Source organism: Ambystoma mexicanum, chromosome 4p, assembly GCF_040938575.1.
Source record: "Ambystoma mexicanum isolate Mex_15411 chromosome 4p, UKY_AmexF1_1, whole genome shotgun sequence".
NCBI lineage: Eukaryota > Metazoa > Chordata > Amphibia > Caudata > Ambystomatidae > Ambystoma > Ambystoma mexicanum.
In genome coordinates, this window is record NC_090927.1 from 518,942,653 (window position 1) to 518,968,171 (window position 25,519).

A 25,519-nucleotide genomic window follows, 5' to 3' on the forward strand; every position below is an offset into this window, starting at 1 on the left:
TATGTCCTTAGTCGAAATGACTCTGATCGACGGTTGTTCCCTCTCGAGCCATAGAATATGAGCACGATTGAGTAACTTTTTTGCTTTGTTTATGCTGTTTATACTGGTTAGTTTGTTTTGCCTCTAGGCACCACATTACCAATCTCTTAATTGTGGTTGTTCCCAGTTTGTGTAGAATTATCTGGGTGTTACTGTTGACTTTGGTTTGCTTTTCTCTTTTTGGCAGGGCTGTCTTTTTTGTTTTGTTGTCATTGATCCCCTTATGTGTCTCCTTTTTGTTTTTTTTTCCTAGTTTACATAGGTGTACTGTTCGCTTGTAAGGAGGCATCCATGACCTCTATTACTTCCTATCTTAGAGGGTCGTTAAACTCCCTCTCTCGGTGATGGAATCACGAGTTTACTAGCCCCGGATGCTGATTTAGGCACATTAACCACTGTAGCAGGGCTAATGCATATGCTTATGTCCTCCATAATGGATGGATATTTATGCTTAAGTAATTTCCTGTGAGCTTCTTAGATGTATTTTGCACAATTAGCTCCAGCAAACTGCATTGATCCTCCTGTAGTACACAGATATTCTAACATATTTGTGTTAATATATTCAAGACTAGCCTTGTGGAATCAGAAAAAAAATACAATATTTCGGCTGTTACACCAAGCAAAGGAAAATACACCGACACAGGCTTGTAAAGATTCCCAGAATCTTTATTACAAAACTGAACAGTATTCAACAAAGTACACAAATAGCTATTTGCCCGTCAATACATCACAGAGACCACCAGCAGGGTTCAATGTGAGCAGTGAACAGAATTTCCTAGCTGGACATCGACGTATTTATAAAATTTGTAAAAATGATGTCCAGCCTCTTACAAGTTAATAATACATTGGGCTAGGGTCGCGCCAGGATCACTTTCCTAATGTACATGCGGTTTACTTTTGAATACATTTACTAACACACTCCATTATTATTTAATTTAACGTTACATTATTTACGTATCGTTTTAATACAGATCAACCAAATGTTTCACATATCGTATTTGGATAGCTTTACTGTTCTGGTATACTTGTAGTTTAACATTGCTGATTCAGGTAATCCCCTGCTCCCGAGGTCAACAAAGGACAGGGTCTACATGACCCTAACATGTAGCCTGAAGGCAGGTTGGACATTAACTCTCCTACAGAGGTTGAAGAGGTTAGGGCAAGAACAAGAGCACACGAGACGGCCATTTTAGATTACAGGGTGACTTTGTACAAAACCCCCAAAATGGCGGTTCTAACCTAAAATGGAGGCTTGATTCAAGATGGCGGCTTACATCAATTTCTAAGGTCAAGACCTTGCCATAGAGAGTTATTTGCGTACAATTTTAAGCAACTATACGCCAATATACGTACAATCGTTACAATAGGAGGCCTAATTAATATTCCAGTTTGACAGCGTGATTGCCTTTACAAATAATGAAGGCAGTCGGATTTTACTGGCGTAGAAGTCCCACATGCATTTCCAGTTTCCTCACACATATGCATTGCTTGTGTATCACTAAGGCCAGATTTGTTAGGTGCAGGAATTTAGGTTTCATTTTTAGTGCTAAATCCCTCTTACCTTAGAGACCCCCAGCTCTTTTGCTGGACTTTAGGACTTTTAATTTTAACCCTGGAGTGATTGAGACCTTTTTCTCACTTTCACATGTGTTTCAACCTGATTTGGATTATGTGTTTACACTGGGTTTGTAGTCTGACAAACTCCATAGGCATCTCTTATGGAGTGTTGGGGGTTACCTTTTAGCCCCTTATCCTACATTCTCATGTAACATTTATTATGTTACCCTCACTGCTTTAAATTGCTGGTGGCAGTGGTTTAATTTTCCTACCGTAGTGATTTTCTACTGCAGGGTGAATCCCTCGCTGCAGTATAACACCCATGGGTGACCATTTTGTCAAAATGGCCACGGTCGTCTTCTTTCACCATTTTCTTTTTGTGAGGTCTTTCTTGGGTTTTACTCTGCACGCAGGGCCATGTTTGAGCCCTTTGTTCATTTTGCCTTTGGCGGGTTTCAGGCCTGAAACCCGCCTCTGGCTCCAGTGTGTCGGGAAAGGCAGGATGTGAGGGTGGTTAGGCTGTGAGGGAAGTTCCCGGAACTCTCCTGTCCTTTTGTCTCTAGGAGTGCCTGAATGCAACCTGACCTGATTGGCTGACTGTCTTTTCAGGCCAGCCACCCTGATGTGTGATTGACAGCCTAGGCTGTGCCTGAGTGGGAGAAACCTGCTTAAAAGGCAAGGGTTTTGGGACTAGTCAGTCGACCACTGTGAGAAACGCCCACCGAAGAAACCATGAACGAAGCTCGCTGAATCCTCCTGGACCTTTGAATTGCCCGGTGAAGCCCTCCTGCTCTGCAGAAAGTCCTTTTTCTGATTGACAAGAGAAGCTTCGGAGGGGACACCTTCTTCCCTTGGATTAGTGGGACCACCTTCCCTGATTGGCTGTACTTATTCGCTGCTGCAAGAACCGAATGCCTGGGTTTGAGAAATCTGTAGTTGAGTGCAAGGTCTGCAATCTGGCCAGAAGCTCCAGGAGTCTCCTAAGGACCCTCCAGAAGCAGGACGTCCAGAGCTCGAGTCCCAACACCTGAGTGCAGGACTCAAGGAGTGAAGGAAGCCAAACCGGTATTCGAGATCTGCGGTGGTGCTGTTTACCACGCGCTGAAACCACAGAGTGCGGTTGATCCGAAAAGAGCCCGTAGCTGCCGTCAACCTTCAAATTGCTGCCACAGGAGTCCTCCAGACATCCTCCCTCTTGTCCCCACGACTGAGACTCAGGAACCCAGAATCCGCATTGCTGCAACAGGACAGAATCCAGCTGGACAACTCTTCTTCAAACCAGAGGTACTGTTTAGATTTGGGGTACTTACATCTTTAGCTGTGCTCTTCTCAGTTGAGACTTGCATTGGCTACTTTTGTTGGAGTTGATTCCAACTCTGCTTTTCACAAGGGTAACAGCTTGTGACCCTACAAGTGATTTCTACAAAACTCTCGAACTTTGTGCAAGACTTTTATTAACTAAGAAGTGCCTCAGCGCCATAGGCTGCTCCAATTGACTTTGGTTGTCCTGGCTCCCGGCGGACTCTTCTAGTCCATTGACTTTGATATTTCTGTCCCTCATAGGTGGTAACTTGTTTTTAGACTGTAATTGCAGTGAAAAGCTTGTCTAGACTTCATTGGAAGATTTAAGTATACTTAGTGGTCGAAGTGTCCGAAAAGAAGTAGCAGAACTATGTTCCCTGCTGGGCTGGCCTCACTCCCCACAAACCCCATTGATATGCTGTCATGATTCCTGCCCCTCATGTTCCCAGCCCTCCAAGATGTCAGGCTGGAGCCAAGCCACAATCACCTACATGGCCCTCAAGGGCCTCTCCATCCCTCCAAAGACCCACTTGGAGTGAAACTTGGCGCTTGTGGCACCAGTCTCACTCACTCCCATAGGATAACATTGGGGATTGGACTTGTATTGCATTGATGGGGACAAGATGGATGCCCCCACATATTTCGGTTCCCAGAACTGCATGTGCAGTCTAGTCTTTGGGTGTGGTTTAGCCCAGAGACACCTGGGATACCCAGAGACTATTTAAGCCACGCCCAGGCTGCGAAACATGCTTTGTGTTTTCTGCACCTGCAGGGTGACACTCACCGTGTTCGGATCGGTCTCCAGCACACCTGCATCTTTCTCCTGTGCTCAGCTCCTGCTAGAACAAGAACACCGTTAGGAACAGCCTTACCTTGCGGCATTTCTGCCCATCATTCATCGCTCCTTCTGTTCTGCGGGCATCTTCGGCGGTGTCATTCCCATCCCGGCACGCCGCTTCCTAAGGAAAAGGGAAAAGAACCGAAAAAAGGCATTAGTAAGCATTCAGCAAATCTTTGCTTATTTTTAAAGACTGTACGAGCTTCAAACGCTTACCTGAATCCCTGCCGCTCTGGGGGGACTCTATCTCCGGAACTTCTCACCCATCTGCAAGAGGGAAAAGACACTCCAGGTTAGCGTGGAAACATCTAGAGGCGCCGCATACTGCGCTTACTCACCGCAATTCTTTATCATAACCGGCATCCACGCTGAAAACGTTGCGGCACCTAAAAGACACAGAAAAAGAACTCAGTTCAATACAAATACGAAAGGGTCGCATCGCGCTCTCACTCACCTCAGCAGCACGTCGCCATCCCCGGACGCCGGCCATCATCTAAGGAAGGAAAGGAACGAAGTTAGAGAACAGTTCAAAAAACTCATTAGACTTACCTGTCACACTCTTGCCAGTGAAGTAACTAGGCAGCAACAAGCCCGTATCAATCAACGCGCCCCTGCGCTGAAAGCAGGACGGAGAGCACAAAACAAGGCCCAGTCTCCAGTCGAGTAGACTCCAGGGAAGGTTTGGAGGTCGTAAGAGGTCAGAACAGGCTGAGTGACGTTACCGTGGATACCAGGTGAGCGTTACACATGCCCAGGCCAAGCGCAATACAAACCCCCAAACAAACATGCCTGCTGTTAAGGGAACCTTCAGTGCGGTGCACTGAAGTGCAAGTTTCACCTTCTTAACCTTTTATTTTAAAGTGAAACCATTCTGGAATGGTTTCTTTTTAACATAAAAGTATAGGAATGGTAAAATGTAATTAAAGAAAGTATATGAGCATCGCTCCCAGCCGCTCCCACCCACTTCGACCACTGAGTATACTCACATGCCCTGGAACCTGTTTAACCTTTTTCCTTCCTTTAACCTTTCCTTTATGCAACCTCAGAATCTGCAGTATAGCTAGTGATATATAAATGCCATTACTGTCCTTGTGAATGAAGTCGCCTATGGGTGTAGGAAGTGTGTAAAAAGCATCTCTAAAGAGTATTCACTAAACTTATGCTGATTCTGAAAAAGTATTTTGAAGTATATTTGATTTTTACATATCTTGCCCTTTTTAAATAATGCTTATTTAAAAAATGATTTTAGTTAAATAGCAATTTATAACTGAAACCTTGAGTGGAAGTGTTACTTGGTTACTTGTATTTGTAAATTTCATTGCTACAGCTCTACAGCGCACATTTACCTCATTTACGCTGCTCCGTCACACAACCAACTTGTGTAGTACAGACATATACCAAAAGGTGGGTTACCTAATACCAAGCAGATAAGTGTTGTGTAGTCCCACACAGTGTTAGTACATCAATTCTTACCTAACACGGGCATAGATGTATATTTGGATACCTATGTTATTAACTGGCTTGTGGCCAATTCTTGCAGTTGATCTGTAATTGCCAGCATACACCTGGTCCTCACGTTGCAGGCTATAACACAATCCTAGTAATGAGTTATTATCTAATACTGTCATGCCCGGCCTTTGCCCAACCCTCAGACTTGATGAGAGTGCTATATCCGTCACTGGTAGCACTTTCTGATTGGGCGGGAAATATGTGGTAATCTTCCCTTGCTCAATGTGATTATTAGCGTGGGCTGCTCCGCTTTCTTTGTTTGCTCAGGGCCAGAGTCATTGCCTGATCCATTAAGCGTTTTAATATGAAGATTGTAAGCCATGGTAGATGCAATGTAAAATAAAAGTGCAGATTACTTAGTTATTGTTGCAGTCTAATCTTCACTTTGACGTTTATCGTGGGGGTCAACAAGCAACAGACAACAGCTGCAAGTGTACTCCTACTTATTCCAGTTAGGGTTTTAAATAGATGGTGCTCATTCCAAAGTAATCCAGGCAGCAACACAGGTACAATGTGGATTGCACAAACGGAAAAGGCCCTGCTGCAACTGTACTCCTACGTACTCCATGCCGGAAGAGGGTTTTAACAAGGTAGTGCTCACTCCAATAAAATCCGGACAGCAAGACGGACACAACGTGATATATTCCACACAGAAGGTCCTGCTGCAGCTCTGCTTGAATGCTTTGTGCCATCAAATAGTGAAGAAAGTAGGGGGGAATGTTGCACTCTGGCATAACAGTACAACTCCATGGTGTTAAGAGCCGCTTTTTTCCAATGTTCACTACCTTGACAAATCGTGTTCTTCACAGATTTTATGAGGTGCCCAACCTGGTATGAATCCTGTTTGATCTGATTCCACGGATAGTGAAATCAGAGGTCGAAGACTATCTGGAAGACTTTTGGCAAGGAGGGTGTCAAGGTTTATAAGAGATAGGGGCCTATATAAAGAACACTGGGAGGGGTCCTCATCAGGCTTCAATAAGTGTTTTAATTACCTCTCACATTGTGGCGGAAGGACACCACTGCTTCCTAATAAACCTTAAGAAGATAAGAAGCCATGCTGTTTCTAAAAGCCTTGCACAATTAGACAGACAAACCATATGATCCTGGGGACACCTCACCACTCACCTTCCCTATAGTAGCCTTGGTATCAATAACAGTGAAACATAAAGTCAAAATGCACTCCAGATATTCAAAGCCTCAAGTGTCAAGAATATTCCAATGTAAACAGTGTATTCATTTCTCACACAACTGTCAGATTATTGTCCAAGTCTTATAATAATATGGTGTATTTTTAAATATAATCTTACTATCTAAATGAAGGAAACTGCAACAGTTCTGTATTGGTTTGAATAACACTTGTATGCATGTCATTTCTATAATGTGCTCACTCCAAGATGACCCCAGTTTCAACTCGGAGTATATTAGCCTCCACATTTGGGAGACTTTAGGGGGATATGCTTATTTGAAAAACATACCATGAAACTGAAATCTGAGGTCTTCATAGAAGATTAAGGTTGGGAATAGGCAGATGGACTGGGCTATCACTGAGCCCCAAAAGCAAATTCATCCATTAGTTGGCACCTTTCGACCCTGCTCTCTCATAAAAATCAGCCATCTGCTGGGACTAATGCGAGCAGGATAGAGAGACCTGTCATGTTACAATCAATCATTGACTAAAGCCTCACAAAGAGTTGTTTACATATAACTCATGTGCTGGGCACAAGGCATTGGTACACTGTTCAGATGGAGCGTACCGTCGGACTGGGTGCATTTCTAAGCCAAGAGCGTTTTCTTCAATTTGACGTGCACATTGATTTTAAATAATTACATCATTCATAAAATTGTGAATATCACACATTAATGTTCCATATGCATGTGTGTGTCTTCGAGGGCAGATTTCAGAAATCTATATCTCATTTATGTGGCAGGTTGCTACTAGTAATAATGAAAAAAACAATTTAGCATGTAATGTCGTAACAGCACATTGGAGCACCCATGTTTCTTTTGGGTCACAAATATTGAAATTATAATCATGCAAGTGGAACAAGCATCTGACTCTGGGGCAGGCCAATAGGAATATCGGGACAATCACATAATGTGACATTCTGACATATGTATTATTGAATATTGGACAATTTAAAAATTGTGTGCGCGAAGGGGATTCTGAATCTGGAAATATCTGCTGGGAAGAACACAACCACTTATCAATGGATGGAATAATGAGACACCAACAACTGCTGCAGATGGGAGAATTCTGGTCGTTAAGGAATGAGACCTGTCCACAAAAGGGAACGAGAGGCAGTCAAAACTTCATGGAAGACCAATACAGGTCTGCTGACTGGGACTTCCCTGGGAACACTTGATGATCGTTACTACCTCCATGCCTTTAAAGACTAAACCAAAGTGAGTATAATTCCCCCAAATAAAATGCCATTTACTCTCTAGCCACCATTTTCTTCCCGGTCAAGTCCCAGGAAGGAAGGTGCTCTCAAAAGATATTGATTGAATAGGAAATGTGCAGTGACATCTCACAGCATTTAACAATGATGTAATTTCAGTCCATCCCAAATTAATTTTGAGCTCTGTGTGCAATGATACTGATAGCATTTTTAGATAGTATGCACAGAAGTGTTTAAAAAATATCTTTTTAAAAACATTTGAATTTTTTTTATTTGCTTTTAAAAAAACGTTTTTTAAAAAAATAGAAAAAATAATTGATTCCACAATACATTTTTTTTACATCATTTCCCCAACACATGACAGAACCGAAGGAAAGATTACATAACTGATATGATGGATCTAGCAACTTCATCCTACTGGAACACATCCCACCCCCAGCTATGTTAATTAACATCCGACGATATCTAGCACCCAGCATTTATTGACTTGAGTCTCATACTCCAATCTTAATATTTTTTCCACCAGTCTCATAGCATGCTCACATTGGTACCCTTTAAGAGTATCTCCCAACATTCTACTGCCATTAATGATCTACAATCCTTGAGAGATTTCCCCGGGTACTTGGTTCTTATTGTTGCCAATTTCCTACACTCTGACATCAGATTTATTCAGTAGCAGTTCGGTGCTTACAGTATCTACAGAAGGTCTCCATTTTCTCCACTTGTTTACGAAACAATAAAACTCCTTGTTGGGAGTACATTTAGTCGAAACCTCAAAAAACATTGCGATAGTGGGATGAGGGAAACATATAAAGATAGGCAGGGAATTTAATAATAGATTTACGTTTTAGGAAAGGCTATATTGATTCCTTTTATCCCGTGTATCTATCCAGTCTTGAATCTGCAATTTGTTCTTAACCTTGTCATATTCTCATTAAATTGTACCTAGAGTGCTTTCACAGAGAAAGTAATGCCGGGATTTGCAACTGAGACATAAATACCAGAGACTAATGAGAATATATTAGCTAATAAATGTTCTCTGGAGGCCATAGCTGTTTAATATGGGATGGGAAATGAGAGCACATTTAATTGTCTTTTCTACTCCCATTAAAAATTATGTACTTGTAAATCCCAAATACCCTCATTTTAAAACCGCACAGTTGTGCTTTATTTGTGAGGTGAGTGACACTTCTACCTGTCCAATACACTCTGAAAACCATTCTCGAAATTTGAGGTGGGTGAGCTGAAATTGTGTGCATTCTAAATTGGTAACTGTGCTTCCCAAAACTGAAAATATGCATGTCTCTGTGATTCATTATAAGCTTATTTTAAACTGTGCATACGTACTAACTGCCAATAGCACCACATTTGCCTTGAAAGTATGACGCATGAAACAGTTATTTGATTTTTGTATGTATTGGGGGAAAGCAAATTTCTTCATATCATTTGAAAATGCAACTTCATGTGCAATCTCGAAATGTTTTGGTGCAAAGGAAGTGTTGACCTATAAAACGACAAGTGGCAGAAGTGAAATTAGAAGGCTTCTTGTTGTTCAGAATTTAATATATATGTATACTTGACTATGTAAATGGGTGTTTGTGAGAAAATGAGATTCAAGCAAGCTGGTTATTCTCGTTTTTGTGGACAAGCTGCCTGTGATTGTGTAATATTGTGGTGACTTCCCCTATATAGTCTGGGGACCACCTTTAGTTCATTTACTTAAATTTTTAGTTTTGTTCCGATCGCCTGATTATTTCCCAGAATTATGGTGTGGGATAGTATCTTAGGGGGCATTAGATCACTTACCCTAGAAGCCATATAATAATCAAAATATATCTAAAATGCCATATTTCCATCTGCCTGGTACCTCCGTTCTCAGCTAATTCTCAAGTTTATCTTTGTCAGATCTGATGATGCACACAATTCCTGCCTCTTTGAAAAGATATATCCCACAAATGAAGCACTGCATTTTCCCATAATGTAGATGAAGTCACTACCGACCTCTGATTGTTGTGAAGAATCCCACGGTTTCCCTATGTATATGCAACCTGAACACTGTGTCTGATAAGGCTTTAGATTTAAATCATCACCAACAGACTTTACAGCTTTTAGAGGGTAATGCTAACTGAACAAAAACCGGGGATTGATACGATAAAAGTACAAGCCAATTTGGTACTATGTTTTAGTCATCTAGACCTTACTCATGAAATTAAAAAGAAACCAATTCTGGAGGCCAAGTTATGAACCATCAAATAAAACGTAAACTCTTCAGTGTGGGTGGTGTGCCCTGTAAACATTATCCAAACCATATTTGCCAATCTGGATACATGTTCAGGATGATATGGAGAAACCTTGGGCACCATCCACCTCTGCCAAATTATTTTCCTGTCTGTAAGTACTTGCAAATTGGTCAGTATCCAATCCTAATACTCAAGGGAATTTATTTGGGTTATAGCTATTTAAAACATCACCTTGCTTCCACTAATTTCACTGGCCACTATCCATGTTCTGCCCACTGCATCATGGAGTTTCACTTGTAAACTGAAGCCCAGAGATCTATGAACAGCCACCACCCTGGCATAGGTGGAAATATATTTGTGACCTCCTAGCCAGCTCGGGTCTGATGCATATCTTGTCGAAATGAAACATTAGTTCTGTGCCTTTCCAAGTACAATAGACCCTTCATAGCTTTCACAGGGCAGTACAGGCCACGCATATGAACAAGGCTACGTTTGCTAATGTCTCCAGTTTTGGTGCCCTCACTTTACAGTCACGCATTTAACCCAAATCACCTTGCCAGCCAAATCAAACAGGTGAACCTGCTAGATGGTCACCCATTTATTTAGCTTGCATTGCCAAGTTAGGTGTATATTCGATGTCTAGTGTGCCATGTAGCTCTGCTCTTATGTCACATATCGTTCAACTCTTACCCCCACCAAACTCTTACCACCTCCTTAACCATCCCCACCCTCATTGATAACACGCACCATCAGTTATTCCCCAACCATATTTCAGTAACAAAAAACCATAAGTGGAAGACGCTGAGCGGAACCAGCTAGTCCCAATGGCATCCTCCACTGCAGTTCTGCCCATAAGTTAAAGGAGTGAAAAAAATCATGACCATACCACCACCACTTAACATGAGTTTCCAATTAAACCATGGTCCAATGATCATCCCACATCCTCTCCACCTTGGCGTCGGCTGACACGGCCTCCTACTCCAAGCCACAGCATCCAAGATTCAAGAAATCACTTGCAGCATCCGGGGACACAAAGGAAATTAGTCTTTCCCTTAAGAGATTCTGTGCTTTGCTGGAAACTTCGAGTGTGCTGCCTGTGCAGTCGTTTTTACTCCAATGAAGGACTTCCTCACAGCTAGTGTTGTAGCTTGTGTCCCCCTTCAATTAAATAATACCTTTATCCCGGGCCTGCCTCAAGAATAAGTCTGTGTTGTGATAATTAAGGATCTTCTCAATGATGGAGTGGGGAGGCCTACCTGGGGCTGGTCATTAGGATGGAGCATGGTGGGCTCTCATCAATTTAAAAAGATGACAGTAGGGTGTTTTCAAACATCTCCTTCATCATTGTCCCACAAATCTTTCCATGTTGGAGATATTTTAGTATTCAGAGATGCCCATTGTACGAATATTACTGCGTCATTGGCTGCACTTGCAAATCTTTATTCTTGGCTTGATAAGCATCAAGATTCTAGCCAGTCGAATAGGTCCTCAACCTTATATACTCTATTTTCAACTTCTTCAGTCCAAGAACAATTTCAGTTTAGACAACTGCAAGAGTACCACTTTGCAAGCAATCCCATCTGACCTAGATAGATTTAAATTGCCAAAACTCTCTAATAGACTGTATCTTCTGCATCTGTCTGGTATCTTGCATTTTCCATTCTTTGAGAGGAACTCCCATACTTTTGTTGTCAATTTCCACCCACCTCCTCCCCCAACTGAAGGTCGCCATTCTTTCTGTCCCTTCTGTAAAAGATCATTTAGCCTGCCCCTTTTTTTTTATATCCCCAGATCAGCAAAAAACCAAAATGCCCTCTGTCACAACATAGGTGTCCCTCAATAGTATCTGTGCCTAACCTATGTTACACTCACTTGTTTATTCTGTCCTCGCCATTATGGGTTTGGAGCTCCTTCTCATCTTGTGAAGGAGGGCCTTTACATACGCTCTAGTCCAGCACCCCTTCTTACTGTCAGACCCTCCGTGGCTTAATTGGGATCTCCGTGGCTATGAGGCAACCAGCAGTGTTGCACTAAAACTCCACTTTGCAGCTCAATTGCCACACATGGACACCAGCAATCAAACATAGGCTCCTGCAAAATGACTGGGCCGGCCGGCTACCCCAACAATGAACCGGCTATAAATTCTGAGTAAGTAGCCATGGGGCTTTGTGGTCCAGGCAACAATCACTGAAGAAACGCTACAGTCCACTGTCGCCTGTAGGCCTCCGCTCTAGCCTGCCAGTCCCCACTCCAACAGCAGCAAAGCGGTCCGGATCTGTAGTTTCATCTCATGCCTGCTCTCGTGCCTCGGCTCCCCCACCCATCACTGCTGCCAATCTGAGGCTCATCTGACCAAATTGCTTGGGTTTGTTTTGTGCAGGATATTGTTACATGGCAGTGTCTCGCTGTGGTGGACTGTGAGCCCGAGCATAATGTGCCAAGCTTTCATAGGGCCCGTCTCCCAGAGACTATCCATCTCTTATTGGTTCTTAAATCTTTATCGGACTTCAAATGTTTTTCTGATTCACTCTTTTGAGTTGTCCTTTATCAAAATTCTTCCTCAATTGTCCTATTTGTATTGTAATCATAAGAAGTATTAAAATTTGTTCTATAGTTAAAATTTTGGATTTCTAATCTGATCTTGGATACCCAACTTCTAGAACATAACAATGTCTCTTTCATGTCCTGTGTACTTTTGTACTTGCATTGACTGATCCCAATATAACGAAGGTTTAGAGACGCAGAGAACAATGTATTTGACTGTGTTATTTAATTTCAAAATAATTTCCTTTTAACAAAGCTTCTAACCAATAACATGGAACTTGCATATTTTGAAGTATCTTGTCGTTTTAACTTCTATCCCTGTGAAAGAATGCATGGCGCCAGATTTTCGCAGTTGTGTGTTTAATGTACTTTATTTTCTGCCTCAATATTTGTCTAACGGGGAAAGCTTTAATGCAACAGACATCAGGCTATGGAACATCGCTCCTAGTCTGTCATGAGCAAGAACAGTTTAGTTTAATGTCAGACTACGATTTGTGAAACCATCTTTTCACTTTTTAAAAGTTAGGCTAAAGATCTACAAATTGTTTGTGCTTATGGTATGTTTAAAAATAAGTGGTCAAAAATAGCTTTTTGTGTCAATATGATACATTTTACCCTAATCTAGTTCCTGTTTGTGTTCTAATAATGCTAATTGTTTTGTTTCAGCTATTTGTACAAGAATGAAATCCAATCAATTGACAGGCAAGCATTTAAGGGACTTGCCTCTCTAGAACAACTGTAAGTGCCCTCTCTACCTGTGCAGTCAAATCTCCCTCACGCCAACGAGATAATAAGTTTTCACGCACAACGTGCATGTCTTTTACTGTCCTCATCTTTGCTCCTATCCCGCATGCATTGCATGTCTGCACTGAACATTTTCAACAGGCTTTACATTGAAATTACTAATAGTTTTCCCTTCATTCAAATTGCTTCCTGTGATTTTGCATATGTGATATCTTCTGACGTATTTCCCGTGATGAGCATGATTCATTAACATCACCTCTATCAAACAGTAAATAGGTAGTATTTATTCCTACAATGTAAAGCTGTTCATTAATGTGGGATATGCAAATGAATAGTTTTACTCACCACTGTAAAATACCTCAATTGCACAATTGTTGCAGGTCCTTCAACTTCGCTTCACCTCCATGAACCAGTTGCACCGATTGGCTTATAATGCCCTAGGACGCTTACCCATTGACGTGGAATTGATCCCTAAACTACTCTACCAGCATTCTTATTCCCTTCCTCCAAGCTTTCATGGCACATTCCATGGCTAGAGCACACATACAGCGTGCGCACACACATTATCTACTGCTCTGACTATCTCTGGTCCCTGAGGGCGTTCAACCTACAGCGTGTTGAGGCCATACCAATGGTGAAAGGCGCTATACAAATGTCCATTAACATAACTGAGACAACTCTATATTTTGGCCATTCCATCAATGCAAAATATCTCATTCAAGCAGAAAATAATTTGCACCTGTCCATGTTAAAGAGCCAGGTTTACAAGAAAATGGCATGGCTTCATAAAGAGTGTAAAGTAATTGATATACATGTGAATTTAGCACAAGTCTGAAGCAGGAGAACAGAACTTAATAGAAATCCTTCACAGATGTATGTGTTGGTTGTTATATAAATTAGTTGCAGTAAAATACACTATAGGTTTTGTATGTATGTATGCATGTATGTCTCGTTTTTGTAAACTTGTTGATGCAGGGATAGAATAAGGAGAATTAACTTGAAATTACATGACGTTTGCATATGTATTAGATGTAGATGTTAATAAATCATTTAAGTGGAATAAAGTATATTTATTATAGTTTTCCTCGAAGGTTGTTGGAGAGTCCCTACAGATGTAATGTATTCATAACGAGTTTCAACAGGCGTAATTGGGCATTGAAAGAAAGAATGTTTCATAGAATACTGGTCTGCATACTTGACACACTTGAGTTGATATCTAGCCTTTTTCTAGGGAATCTGGAGACCACTACTGCAATGGTTCATGGCATATATGTAAGGGTCTTTCAAAGTAGACTTGTATACGCTGATCTATGCAGGCATCATAATGTTTGTCTATAGTGATAACCTGGAAAGGGAACATTGGGTTGTGACATTGACACAGTGAATTGGGACTGGAGTACATGTGCAAAGAGAGAAGATGACTCTTGAAAGTTGGCAACATGTAAGGTAGTCTGTGGTTTTTCATAGGGATTCTGGGAGGAACGTCCCCAAGATGAAACCCTGGAAAGCAATGCCATCTTTGTCAGTTGAAATACACAGAAATGGTAATGTTTACTTTTCAGGGAGTGTATCATAGCTGATATTGTATGGAAGTCGGAGCCTCGATTGTGTACTGCAAATCGCTTTACAGAATTTAAGGTCAGTGATGTGATGCACTGTTTACAAACGACATGAGAACATTTTGCATTTATTCTTGTGCCGTTTCGTTCATGCTTTGTTGCTTTGCCTTTTCTGACGTATGTGGTCTGTGTCGTGGAAACACTGTTCTGTTCACTGGAGCATAAAAGGGGGTAGCAAACATGGTTTTATAATCTGGAGGCATTGATAAATATTTCAAGCTAGCAGACATTTTTGGCCTTATGCTTGGTAACAAATTCCAAGCTGCAAATTGATCGTTTTGTGAAAAATGTTAGCCTGTCTGGGACATAAGGGATTTTTCAGATGTTTAAAATATTTTCACATTTTTCCATGGAAATAACTTTTGTTTCTGCTCTTAGGCTTAGATCATGCATATTGCCAATTGAGTTATAACTCACATGACTACAGTTCCTAAAATAATGGTTCTGTGCATGTTCATAACTTCTTACAAGTAGCGCTAATTGCTGAACAAAAATACCCATACACATTTACTAGAGTGTTCCCATAGAAGACTAGTGAGCAAGGGCAACGCCTCACTGTGGAGTGTGAGGAATACAGGGTATGAGTCCTTTCTCCCCTAGGGGGAGCCACCCCCTTTGAGGCTATGGAGGGGAGTCCACTCAGCCAAACCCTCTCTAGGGTTTTGGGCAAGTGGGACCTCACTGGAAATGATTCCCCTCTTGGGGACAAGTACTCCCATTCCTGTAAGGAACTCCCTGTCCATAATACATTATCTGCCTACATGTTAATCGGAAATACTGTTAACCCTGTTATGGATTCTCCAAATAGTGATATTTCTTCAATATCGTTGGCTTCAGGTAATGCTGGATCCTGCCTGAACTCCACAGTCCAAGAGGAACGAAACACCCCTTTTGTTTGTGATGACACACAAAAAACATTGTGGAACCTTGAATGGAAGCGAGAGAATCCTACGCAGAGGCAAGCCTCTGACATGAAGACGTCCTGGAGGGGTGGAGCCATGCAAGACCATGGCGCAAGTGGTAGCATGGAGAGTGAAACAAATCACTCTCAAGATGCCGGAAGGCTGTCCTGACAGTCAAAGAAGCCAAGGTAAAAAAAGAGACTGGGACTGTAAAGTGACCGTCTGACCTGGTAGCACAACCTCACAGTGGCCATGATAGGCCTGGGGCCTGTTAACTGACACCGAGACCAGACTGCTGTGGAGAGACTGGATTGTCTGGGCTTCGCACGAGAATTGTTAGCTGGCAAGCCAAGCAACGGTAGGAAAGCGAGCACTTCTGAAGCGTTAAAGCCATTGAGAGGGGCAAACATTGACTTTCGAGGCTGGGAAAGCAATAAGGGTTACGGGAGCCAGAAAACCAGAGCAAGAAGATGCCCTACCAAACTCGAGCTAAAGCAATCCTGTCAGAGGGCTTTGGAGAGCCCTGAGAAAGCAAAATACTTTCATATTCAAGAATGAGAATGCCACAAGGGTTATGGAAGCCAAGAAAACCTAAACAGGCAGACGCCCCACCGAGGCCCTGATAAAGTGAGACGGTCAGAGGGCCAGAGGACTTTGACAAGCCCAGGAAACTCGAAAAATAATGAACAGAACTGAGAGAGAGAGAACACCTGGAGGGTTCCACTCTTTAAGTACAAAAGAAGAACAGTATACCAAGTCGGAACTGGTGGAAAACCTTTTCTTCCTGGTAAGAGGAAACCAGATGTAACCCCTTACAGAATTTGGGGGTTGACATAGTCCATTCGTTGTATATGTAATGAAAAGAAAAATATATAAATGAATGATCATGTGCATGGTGTTCCCACACTGCCTTCATAATATGCCGCTGAGAAAAAAATACCCACATATATACTTTACCTGGACGTATTTATATACGTTTGTGGTTTTTATTTGTGTATACATGTCAGTAGTGTATTGTCTGTACCCTGGTGTTTTGTTTGTTCATTTTCTCTGATCGTTGCACCTTTTGGTCCATTTTGTTAAAGTTAGGCATCACTTTTTTCTGTTTGGAGCGAGATCGCCAACATGAGCGATTTTGGTATTGACCTAAGCAGGGTGACTGCGTGTGTTGCTGAGGTAATTTCACCTCAGTCGTGATTGGGACACCCCCCAGGCAGACCGGGGATGGAGGTCCCGTAGGTCCTATGAGTTTGAGAGGCATGTTGCAAGGGGAGCGCGAAAAAAGATGGAGAAGAGAGAGGGCCAACAGCAAGCGTCATTGTCGGTGCGTGGCAGCCCGTTCCTAGCAAGCCTCTCCGGCCTGTTGTGTGCTTGCTCTATTGGTGGGAGCAGAGGCACGAGTACAGCCGACAGCGGGCAGTGGTAGCTGTATTCCCCAGGCTGTTTTCTGTCGGTGGGGGATGCACCAGACTTGTATCCCTTTCAGTGCCCATTCCCACAGTAAGGTAGGAGACAGGGAAGTCGTTGCAGGCAGGGTGTTGGCTTAGCCCATGTGCTTCAACTCGGACGCACGTGTGGGCATTCAGCTTTGTTGAATGTGGAGTAAGAGAAAAAAGAATAAATCAAACAAACAGGACTCACTGTCACTAGCGGCTGAGTGAAGGTTGGTGCGGGAAAAAACAATTTTACCTGCTGCGTCACCTCAACAGATGAGGGTTCCTGTTACTGGCTTTTCTGTTAGGCAAGGGGGGTATATGACAGAAGCAGACCAAAAGGGTTAGTGGAAGGGTTGGTGCGCCTGAGGTACGATGTGGAATGGAAACACTTGATCCCTACTGCCAAGTACCACATGCATTCCTTATGCACTTGGGGTTGGTTGAAAACACCAGAGACATTGGGGTTGGTTGAAAACACTGGCATCCGTACAAACTGGGACGGTGTATGTGTGCCTTACTGAAAGGATGCTGAGGTGTTTCATGGTAACATTTACCTGTTTTTTTGCTGTTAGGACGCTCATGGATTGTGAGCTGCCACCTCAGGGGTTCTATTTTACCAGATCTTGTTTGATTCTTTCTAATAGTTGCGGGTAATTTGTACTATACAATTGCCCTATCTGTTTGGTAAAGGTTATACCTAAATATGTTATACCTTTTCCTGCTTGTTTTAAATGAAATTTTGTGGTTCGCCTATCCATCATTTCTTCGTCTTCCGAGAGATTTAGGGTTTCCGATTTTTGCCTATTGATTTTTAGACCTGATATCCCTCCGTAAGTATCTAATTCCTGCATTAACACAGGGAGTGAGTGTTCAGGGACTGTCCATGTTATCAGCATGTCGTTTGCACATGCGACAACCTTATGCGTTATTCCCACCATTTCTATTCCTCCGATCTGATCAGTATCACACCTTTTAGTTATTAAGGGTCCTAAGTAACTGGAATGGAGCAACGGTGATGAGGGACAACCTTGTTTAGTGCCCCGCCCCAAAGTTACTTTATCTGTCACTATTCCATTTAGGCCAAAGTGTATTCCTGCTAATTTGTAGTTGGCTCGCACCATTTGAATACATTTTTCCCCGAACCCCATGTATTCCAAAATGTGAAACAGAAGGGACCATTCAACCCTATTGAATGCTTTTTCTGCATCAAGTGAAACTAATATTTACCGGGCTTTGGGTTATCCCGATTTTCTCTATCAAGTGGGCGATTCTACGCATATTGTCAAACGTTTGCCTTGCTGGAATGAATCCTGATTGATCATATATTAATTTGGGAAGCATATAAGTCTGTTGTCTAGAATTTGTGTATATAATTTCGCATCTAGGTTAATAAGCGCAATTGGCCTATATGACCCCGGGAGGGTCGGGTCATTGACCTTTTTATGGAACACTAGCAGTTTAGCCTCATTCATTGATGGGGTAATATTCCCTTTGGTTTTGAATGTGTTGAATAGTTTTGTGAGAATTGGGGCTAAAATGTCGCTATACTTCCTAGAAAAGATTGCCTTAAATCTGTCCGGTCCTGCAGCTTTGTTTAATGGTAATTATTGTATTGCTTTCTTCACTTCTTCCTCCCTTATTTCTTCTTCTAGATGATTCTTCTCCTCAGTCGATATCTGTGGAAGCGATAGCCTCGACAGATAATCTTCCTGGTCCTGACCTAATGGGTTATCTGATGTATATATAGTTTGGTAGAATTCTCTAAAAATTGCCCCAATGTCCTCATTCCTTGTCAGTACTCCCCCTTGTTTGGTTTTTAATTTTAAGATTGTTTGTGAGCGTTGTTTTTCCAGCAATTGCCTGGTCAGATATCCATCAGTTTTATTAGCCTTCACATAGTTCCGATGTTTTAGATATAAAAGTCCTTTCTCGGCTTGTCTCATTATAATAGCTTCTAACTGACCCTGAACGTGTCTTAGTGAACCTTTTAATACATTGCTGGTTTTCTTAGATATTGCTTCCTGGATGTCGCTTAATTTGTCCTCTAACTCTTTTTTCCCCACTGATCTCTGTTTCTCTCCTGGCTTTAAGTGCTGTCATATGTCCCCTTGTAACTACCTTGAAGGCTTCCCATATTGTTTCTTGTGAGACCTCATCTGTCTTGTTTTGCCAAATATACTGTTTGATCTTGTCTCTAATTGTGGCTACATGTGTTGGGTCGTGAAGGAGGTCTGTGGGGAGTTTCTACTGCTAAAGACCAATTTTTCTATTTTTCAAAGAGATGGCCACCCACAATGTGGCATGATCTGATAATGAAATTGATCCCAATTCTATATTTTGCACTTTCCATAGTAACCCTGTTAATGCCCAGATATAATCTATTCTGGACATGGAGAGAAGACCATGAGAATAATGGGTAAAACCCTGTGCTTGGCCCCTGACTTCTCGCCACGCGTCATGGATAGTTAATGTTTCAATTTTCTGCCATAAAGATTTCGATGGTGCTCTTATTCCCTATGCCTAGTCTGCACTCCTATCGTGTTTGGGGTGCATGCCATGTTAAGATTCCATGGTCTCGGGAAGATAGCTCAGGGGCAACGTGCTTGCCTTGGAAGCAAGATGACACAGAGCACCACAGTTTTGATCACCGGGTCCGCACTTAGAAACCTCTGGGTATTAAGCGCGTTATAAATACCATATATCATATCATATCAATCATATCTCTCAGTTCGTGAAATTCTCTAATTTAGCTTGGGCATCTCTCATACATTCATCCTGGCCCGAGTTTGGAGCATATACTGATGCTAAAGTCAGCAGATTACCTGCTAGGATCACATTAAAAAATATGTACCTTCCCTCTTTATCCATCATCGAATCTTGTATTTGCATGCCCAACCTGTTATGGAACTCTATTAGTACCCCCGCTTTCTTTGCTCCCACAGTAGCCTGATATACTTGGTTATAACCTCTAATTCGCATTTTCCCCTTGTCTTTTTTTACTAATATGCGTTTCCTGCAACATGAGGGTATCAAGTTTTTCCCTGCGCAGGACATTTCCCAATTTTTTCCTTTTTGCTAGGGAATTCAGCCCCCTTATACTATATGTGAGTATTTTAATCTCCTCCATTTGTGAGTTCTCCTTCATCAGTCCCTCCTTAATTCTGGATAGACACCCCCTACTTTTCTCATCTGGCATCTCCCATGTCCCTTGAATCCCCCTCCCTTCTCCCTTTTGATCACCAACAACCCCAAACTCGGTGATTCCCACCCAATCCCTGCCCTTCTCCTAAGGATGGCCTAGGTTTCTATGTTCGATCGGACAACGTGTCCGTCGCGCCTGGACCTCTGCTTTGCCCAGCGAAGTCATATTGGGGAATTCTAAACCCCACTAAGATTCCAAGATCCCCTGTCCCCCCACATGAGACACATAACTTATAATATGTAATATCATCTTGCCCCCTTCCTGGGGAGTTGTTTGTCAGTTTTCCCCTCCATCCTTTGTTCTTGTACTGGTGTTGTGTTATACACCACCTTATGTCTCTGTTTTGTTGTTTAATTTCTTAAGGGTGCTTTTCCCTTTTTGCTGCATGGTCTCCAATTCCCACGGTCTCATTTTTGTCAGATGAAACATTTTAGCTATCTGTTTAAATCCAGAGAGTTATCTCGACATGTTTCTGTTCATAAACAGTTAATAACAAACATTCATCAGGATAAAATAAATCATAGAAATCCTAGTACAGAAAAGGTCTCCAGTTTAGTAAGAGCTGGGCTCGTGCAACCTTGTCTGGTGCTCGTGGGGGCTCTCAACTTCTTTAGTTCAGTTGGAGTGGGCTGATAAATATACACTACAAAGTAACTGTATGCAACTGTAAACACTCTCGCTAAATGGTGGAGTAGATCACAGTAAAAGGACTATGCACAAAGAGATACTGCGGTCACAGGATGTTGATCCTCAGATCTCTCTCCTTTAGAGTGACGTAGGATAGGGACAACATGCCCTTTTCGGTAGGTCTGTGTGGGGTGTCTGTAGGAATCACAGTAATCCCATCATCATGGTAAAGGTGAAGGAGCCTCTGATCAATATTAAGGTCCCAGTTACTGCGACATCTGAAACATCTGTATCTACGGTGGGGTTTAAAGGATCCACGGGGACCTTAGATGTGCGACCGGGCTACTGGCTGCCTGGTACGTAAAAGCGCAGAGTGCTGTCACTGCAAGCGATCCTTGAGACTGGCGGTGGCTGAGCACCCAATGCTCCTAGCATCGCTAACCCATACACAATTTCACCACTGGGCACATTCCTAGTCTCTTCCTCACCATTCATTCGAATTTGTCCCGCTGCCCTAGCTTTCCTCAGATTTTGTTGGTTCTGAGAATATGAGGCGAGTGCTACTAATGCATCCCGTGGGCGTGTGCCCGAATCTCCTGTTTTTCCGTGGACCCACTCAGTTCACTCTGTCCAGTTGAACCTCATCTTCCCCATTGCTTGCTAAAATGTCCGTGAAGACTTGTTGGACCGCACCTTTCAGGTCTTTGTCTTTAACTGTTTCCACAAGGTTTTTAATTCTAATGTTGGACATTCGAGAGCGATTTTCGAGATCTTCACATTGAATCTCTAAGTTATGTGTAAGACGTTCTATGTGTTCCAGGGCTTCCCCACTTTGTTGTGCTTCTTCTTCCACGTTTTGGACCACTCATTCCAATGTGTCGGTTCTTTCTTCAAATTTTGCTACGTCTACTTTCAGTTCCTGTACTGATTGTTTTATTTCTTCTTTTAGTGCATGGTCTAGTGCATTGAACTGGATGTGGAAAGACTACATCAATTGTGCTTGGAACTCCTTGAACCCTGTTTGCATATCTTCTTTAATTGCCGCAATTGCTTCTTCTAGCTGTGACTCTAGCTTTGTGGTTTATAACTTGATCCACCGCTTCTCTAGAGTGTGGGGGTTTCGCTGCTCCACAGCTGTTTTATACTGGATTCTTGTCTTGGTTGGGGGTTTTGTAGAGTCGCATGCCCCGCATCCCCCTTTTCTTGGACATGTGGGATCTTTTGTGAAGCTTAGTATAGCCTGTTGTATGTCCCATGGCTCTTACTTGTCTATGTGTGGGGGGTTCGATCCGTGATGTGTCTTAATGAAATCCGTTGTCCTTCTCCTGCGCCGCTCTGAGAAGAATACTTCATTCATGGATTTACCCCGCTTATCTGAATCTTCTCAGACTATTACCGTGCCTGTTTGTGTTTCCTGGGATTAGTTTCCCAGTATTCCGAGCGCAGTTATTTGGATTGGGATTTCCCTCTTTACTCCTTAAAGCTTCTTGCATGGAGTACCACCTATCGAGTGGGCTTCCTTAGTTTCCCTCTTGTCTGTCTTCCTCCACTCATACTTGGGCGATTGTTTAGCTGGGGTGGAGAGGTTCCTCTTTATATGCCCGGCCGATATCTCCCTTCTTTTTAGCCCGGCTCCAGCCATCCTTTCCAAATTGGACGCTGTGGGCCTCTAGCCACTCTGAGGTGTTGATCTGTTTTATTGGCCGCATCTCCTGTCATCCAATCTTCCCGTGTTCTGTGATGTCCTCACGGGAGTTATGGTGCTGTTTAATGCACTATAATGCTGATCTTGCCCCATTGTGGTTTCCCCAACCTGTTGTCAATCTGCCCATATATTTACCCAAAGGCACGGAGCTGCAACCAACATGTGTGTTTGCTTTGAGGGTGTGGGTTCTAGCTCGATTGCGTCTGCTGTAAGCTAATCCAATGTTGGAGCATTAAAAATATACTGAGCATCAGACTTCTGGGTCTATCTTGCGTGGTTCGCTGGGCCCGGGATGTTTTCCTCTCCGCTTTTAGCGTACTATGTGTTGGTCTTTCCACCGGATTCCTCGCACGTCATCCTTTCTTTTTGTTACCTTTATGTGCAGTCCGGGGGAAGGCCGAGTATTTCTTGTGATCTTCCTCTCTCGAACCTACCTTGTTCACAGCTGCGCTGTGCTGTGGGGCTCACTCAATGGTGTTTAGTTTCCACAAGTTATTCTGTGCGTTATTCTCTGCCCCATCCGTGTTGAGCTTTGTCGCAGGTTTCCAAACCCGTACATCCAGAAAATCCCGAAGTGTGGGGATTCCTCTCCTTGCTCCAGTGCATTTCTGCATTGGAGGGGAAGCAGTGTTCCTACACCATGTTGCTTTATGTTAATGCTTCAGTTGCGGCCCGATGTGGAGAGATGCTCATGAACGTCGTCCTCTGCCGGCTGCCATGTTGGAATCAGAAACCCCATTCTTAAGAGCATTTGGTAAATGTTTTCTATGCGGGTCTATAGACCATGTGAAAAGAGATCCCAGCTGTAAGGGTAAACCTTCCGGGGTCCCCAGTGCCTCCTTGGCCTTCATTCCTGAAGGTGAAGTAGAAATGGCTATTGCACACGTTCACCTACTGGCTGAAGAACCCATTGGAGTTCAAGCCAGTGTATCTTTAGTGTCCTTGGGTCTGTGTGAACAGCAGAATCAAGATGCTTATAACACTATTCCAGATAATACCAAAGAGTATTATAACGACAGTGTTCTTGTAGATGGTCAGGAGACTCCTGCCATGAGAGACACTGGGCCAAGCAGAACAGTGGTTGATGAACATTTCTTCAAGCCTGAGGATGTAGCAAAGGCACACAGAGGTCCCACTAAACTTGCTGTAGGCCCTGTCCAAATGGTTCCAATTCTCATTCATTGCAATAATATGAAAGCTAGGATCCCTGTTAGTGTACTGCATGAGGTGCCAGGGAGAGTCCTGTTGGGGAATGACTTAAAAACTCTTGAGTAGTGTCCAGAACCCCCACGCCTCCCAGCAAGAAGAAACGGTAACAAACCAGATTGGCAAGAGAGGCAACCTTAAGAGACAACTCTGAACCTCTGGGACTCTTTACCCAGCAACTCTCTATTGGCAGCCGCAGCCCTGTTCCTCATACATCTAACACTGGCAACCATGAACCAAACTAAAAACACACCATGCCCTACCATGACCAGGAACACTAGACTTCGGTCCAGACTCTCCCCCCTTCATGAGCCTAAGACACCCAGCAAAATATATCTAAATCAACATATCAGACTCAAAAATACACCTAGAAACTGGCTACAAACTAAGTCGCAAGTAACAGCTTCAGCAACATTGAACGGCCCTACCCCATCATCCCTGATCTCTGAACACATACTCAAAGCTACCACAGTAGTGGGAGCTCTAATAAATGCCAGATCGGCTGTAGCCCATGCCATAGATATAGCAGAGATCCTAACCTCAGACAATCTTGATCTCCTAGCAGTGACCGAAACCTGGCTACATGATGCTGCAGGCCCAGCACCGTCCCTAGCTATACAAAAAGAGTACCAATTCCTAAGAATAGACAGTCCTAATGGGTCTAGAGGAGGTGGACTAGCCATCATCGCCAAACTTAACCTAGATTTAAGACTTTCTACTCTACCCTCACTCAAATCCTGTGAACTATTACTAGCTAAACTGGCTATATCTCCATGTCGCACCCTGAACATTTACCTTAATTATAGACCTTTAGGACCCCTAGGTTCATTCGAGGAGGACATCTCGAGCTTAATAGCCAGTAATACGAAAGAATCTTCTCAAATAATGTTCCTAGGCGATTTTAACCTAGGCTTAAACGTCCCCAATGATAAACAAGCTCATGCCATAGCCATCATGCTTAGCGAACATGGGCTATCCCAAGAAGTCTCCGCCCCTACCCATGACAAAGGCAGGACCCTAGACTGGGAAGCCACTGCAAACTGCCCAACTAAAATCACCAAAATCACACCCCTACCGACCACTCCATGATTGTGTTCAATCTAACACTTAGGAAAGAAGCTAATAAAGACAAAATAATGGCACCACCACCCCCTTCCAGATCAAGGAAAAATATCACAACAAATAATATCCTACCTGATCTCCTTCCAGTGATCAACGCCACACCAAGCAACTCCAACCCAGACATGCTAGCGGACATGTATAATGAAACTATGATTAAGATCCTAGACTCGATCGCCCCACTCAAGAACTGCAAAAGCAAACATCAAGCGCATCTGAACACATGGTTCACCCCTCACTTAAAAGACCTTAGAATGGAAAAAAGGAAACTAGAAACTATATGGCAACATACACCCTCAGAAGAAAATAAATGAAAATTCAAACTCTCGGCTACGAAATACAAAAATGAAATTATTCAAACCAAAAAAGAAATCTATAATGAAAGAATATCTAAAGCAGGTTCCAGCACCAAGGAACTATTTGCTATCTTACGGGACAACCTACCTAAAGATAAACAATGGTGTACCAACATCCAAAATGCTCTAGCAAACAAAATAAAAACACTAAAAACTAAAATTGATTAAAAAA

The 25,519-nt window shown here is 42.7% G+C and overlaps 1 protein-coding gene across 1 annotated transcript in view; it reads left to right on the plus strand.

The window, feature by feature from the left end:
* PXDN (peroxidasin) overlaps nt 1-25,519 on the plus strand; it is a 571,721-nt gene that overhangs the window by 200,810 nt on the left and 345,392 nt on the right. The window contains exon 4 of the mRNA XM_069606052.1: nt 13,098-13,169. Coding sequence (XP_069462153.1) covers nt 13,098-13,169 — 72 coding nt within the window. The remainder of the gene's footprint in view (nt 1-13,097; nt 13,170-25,519) is intronic.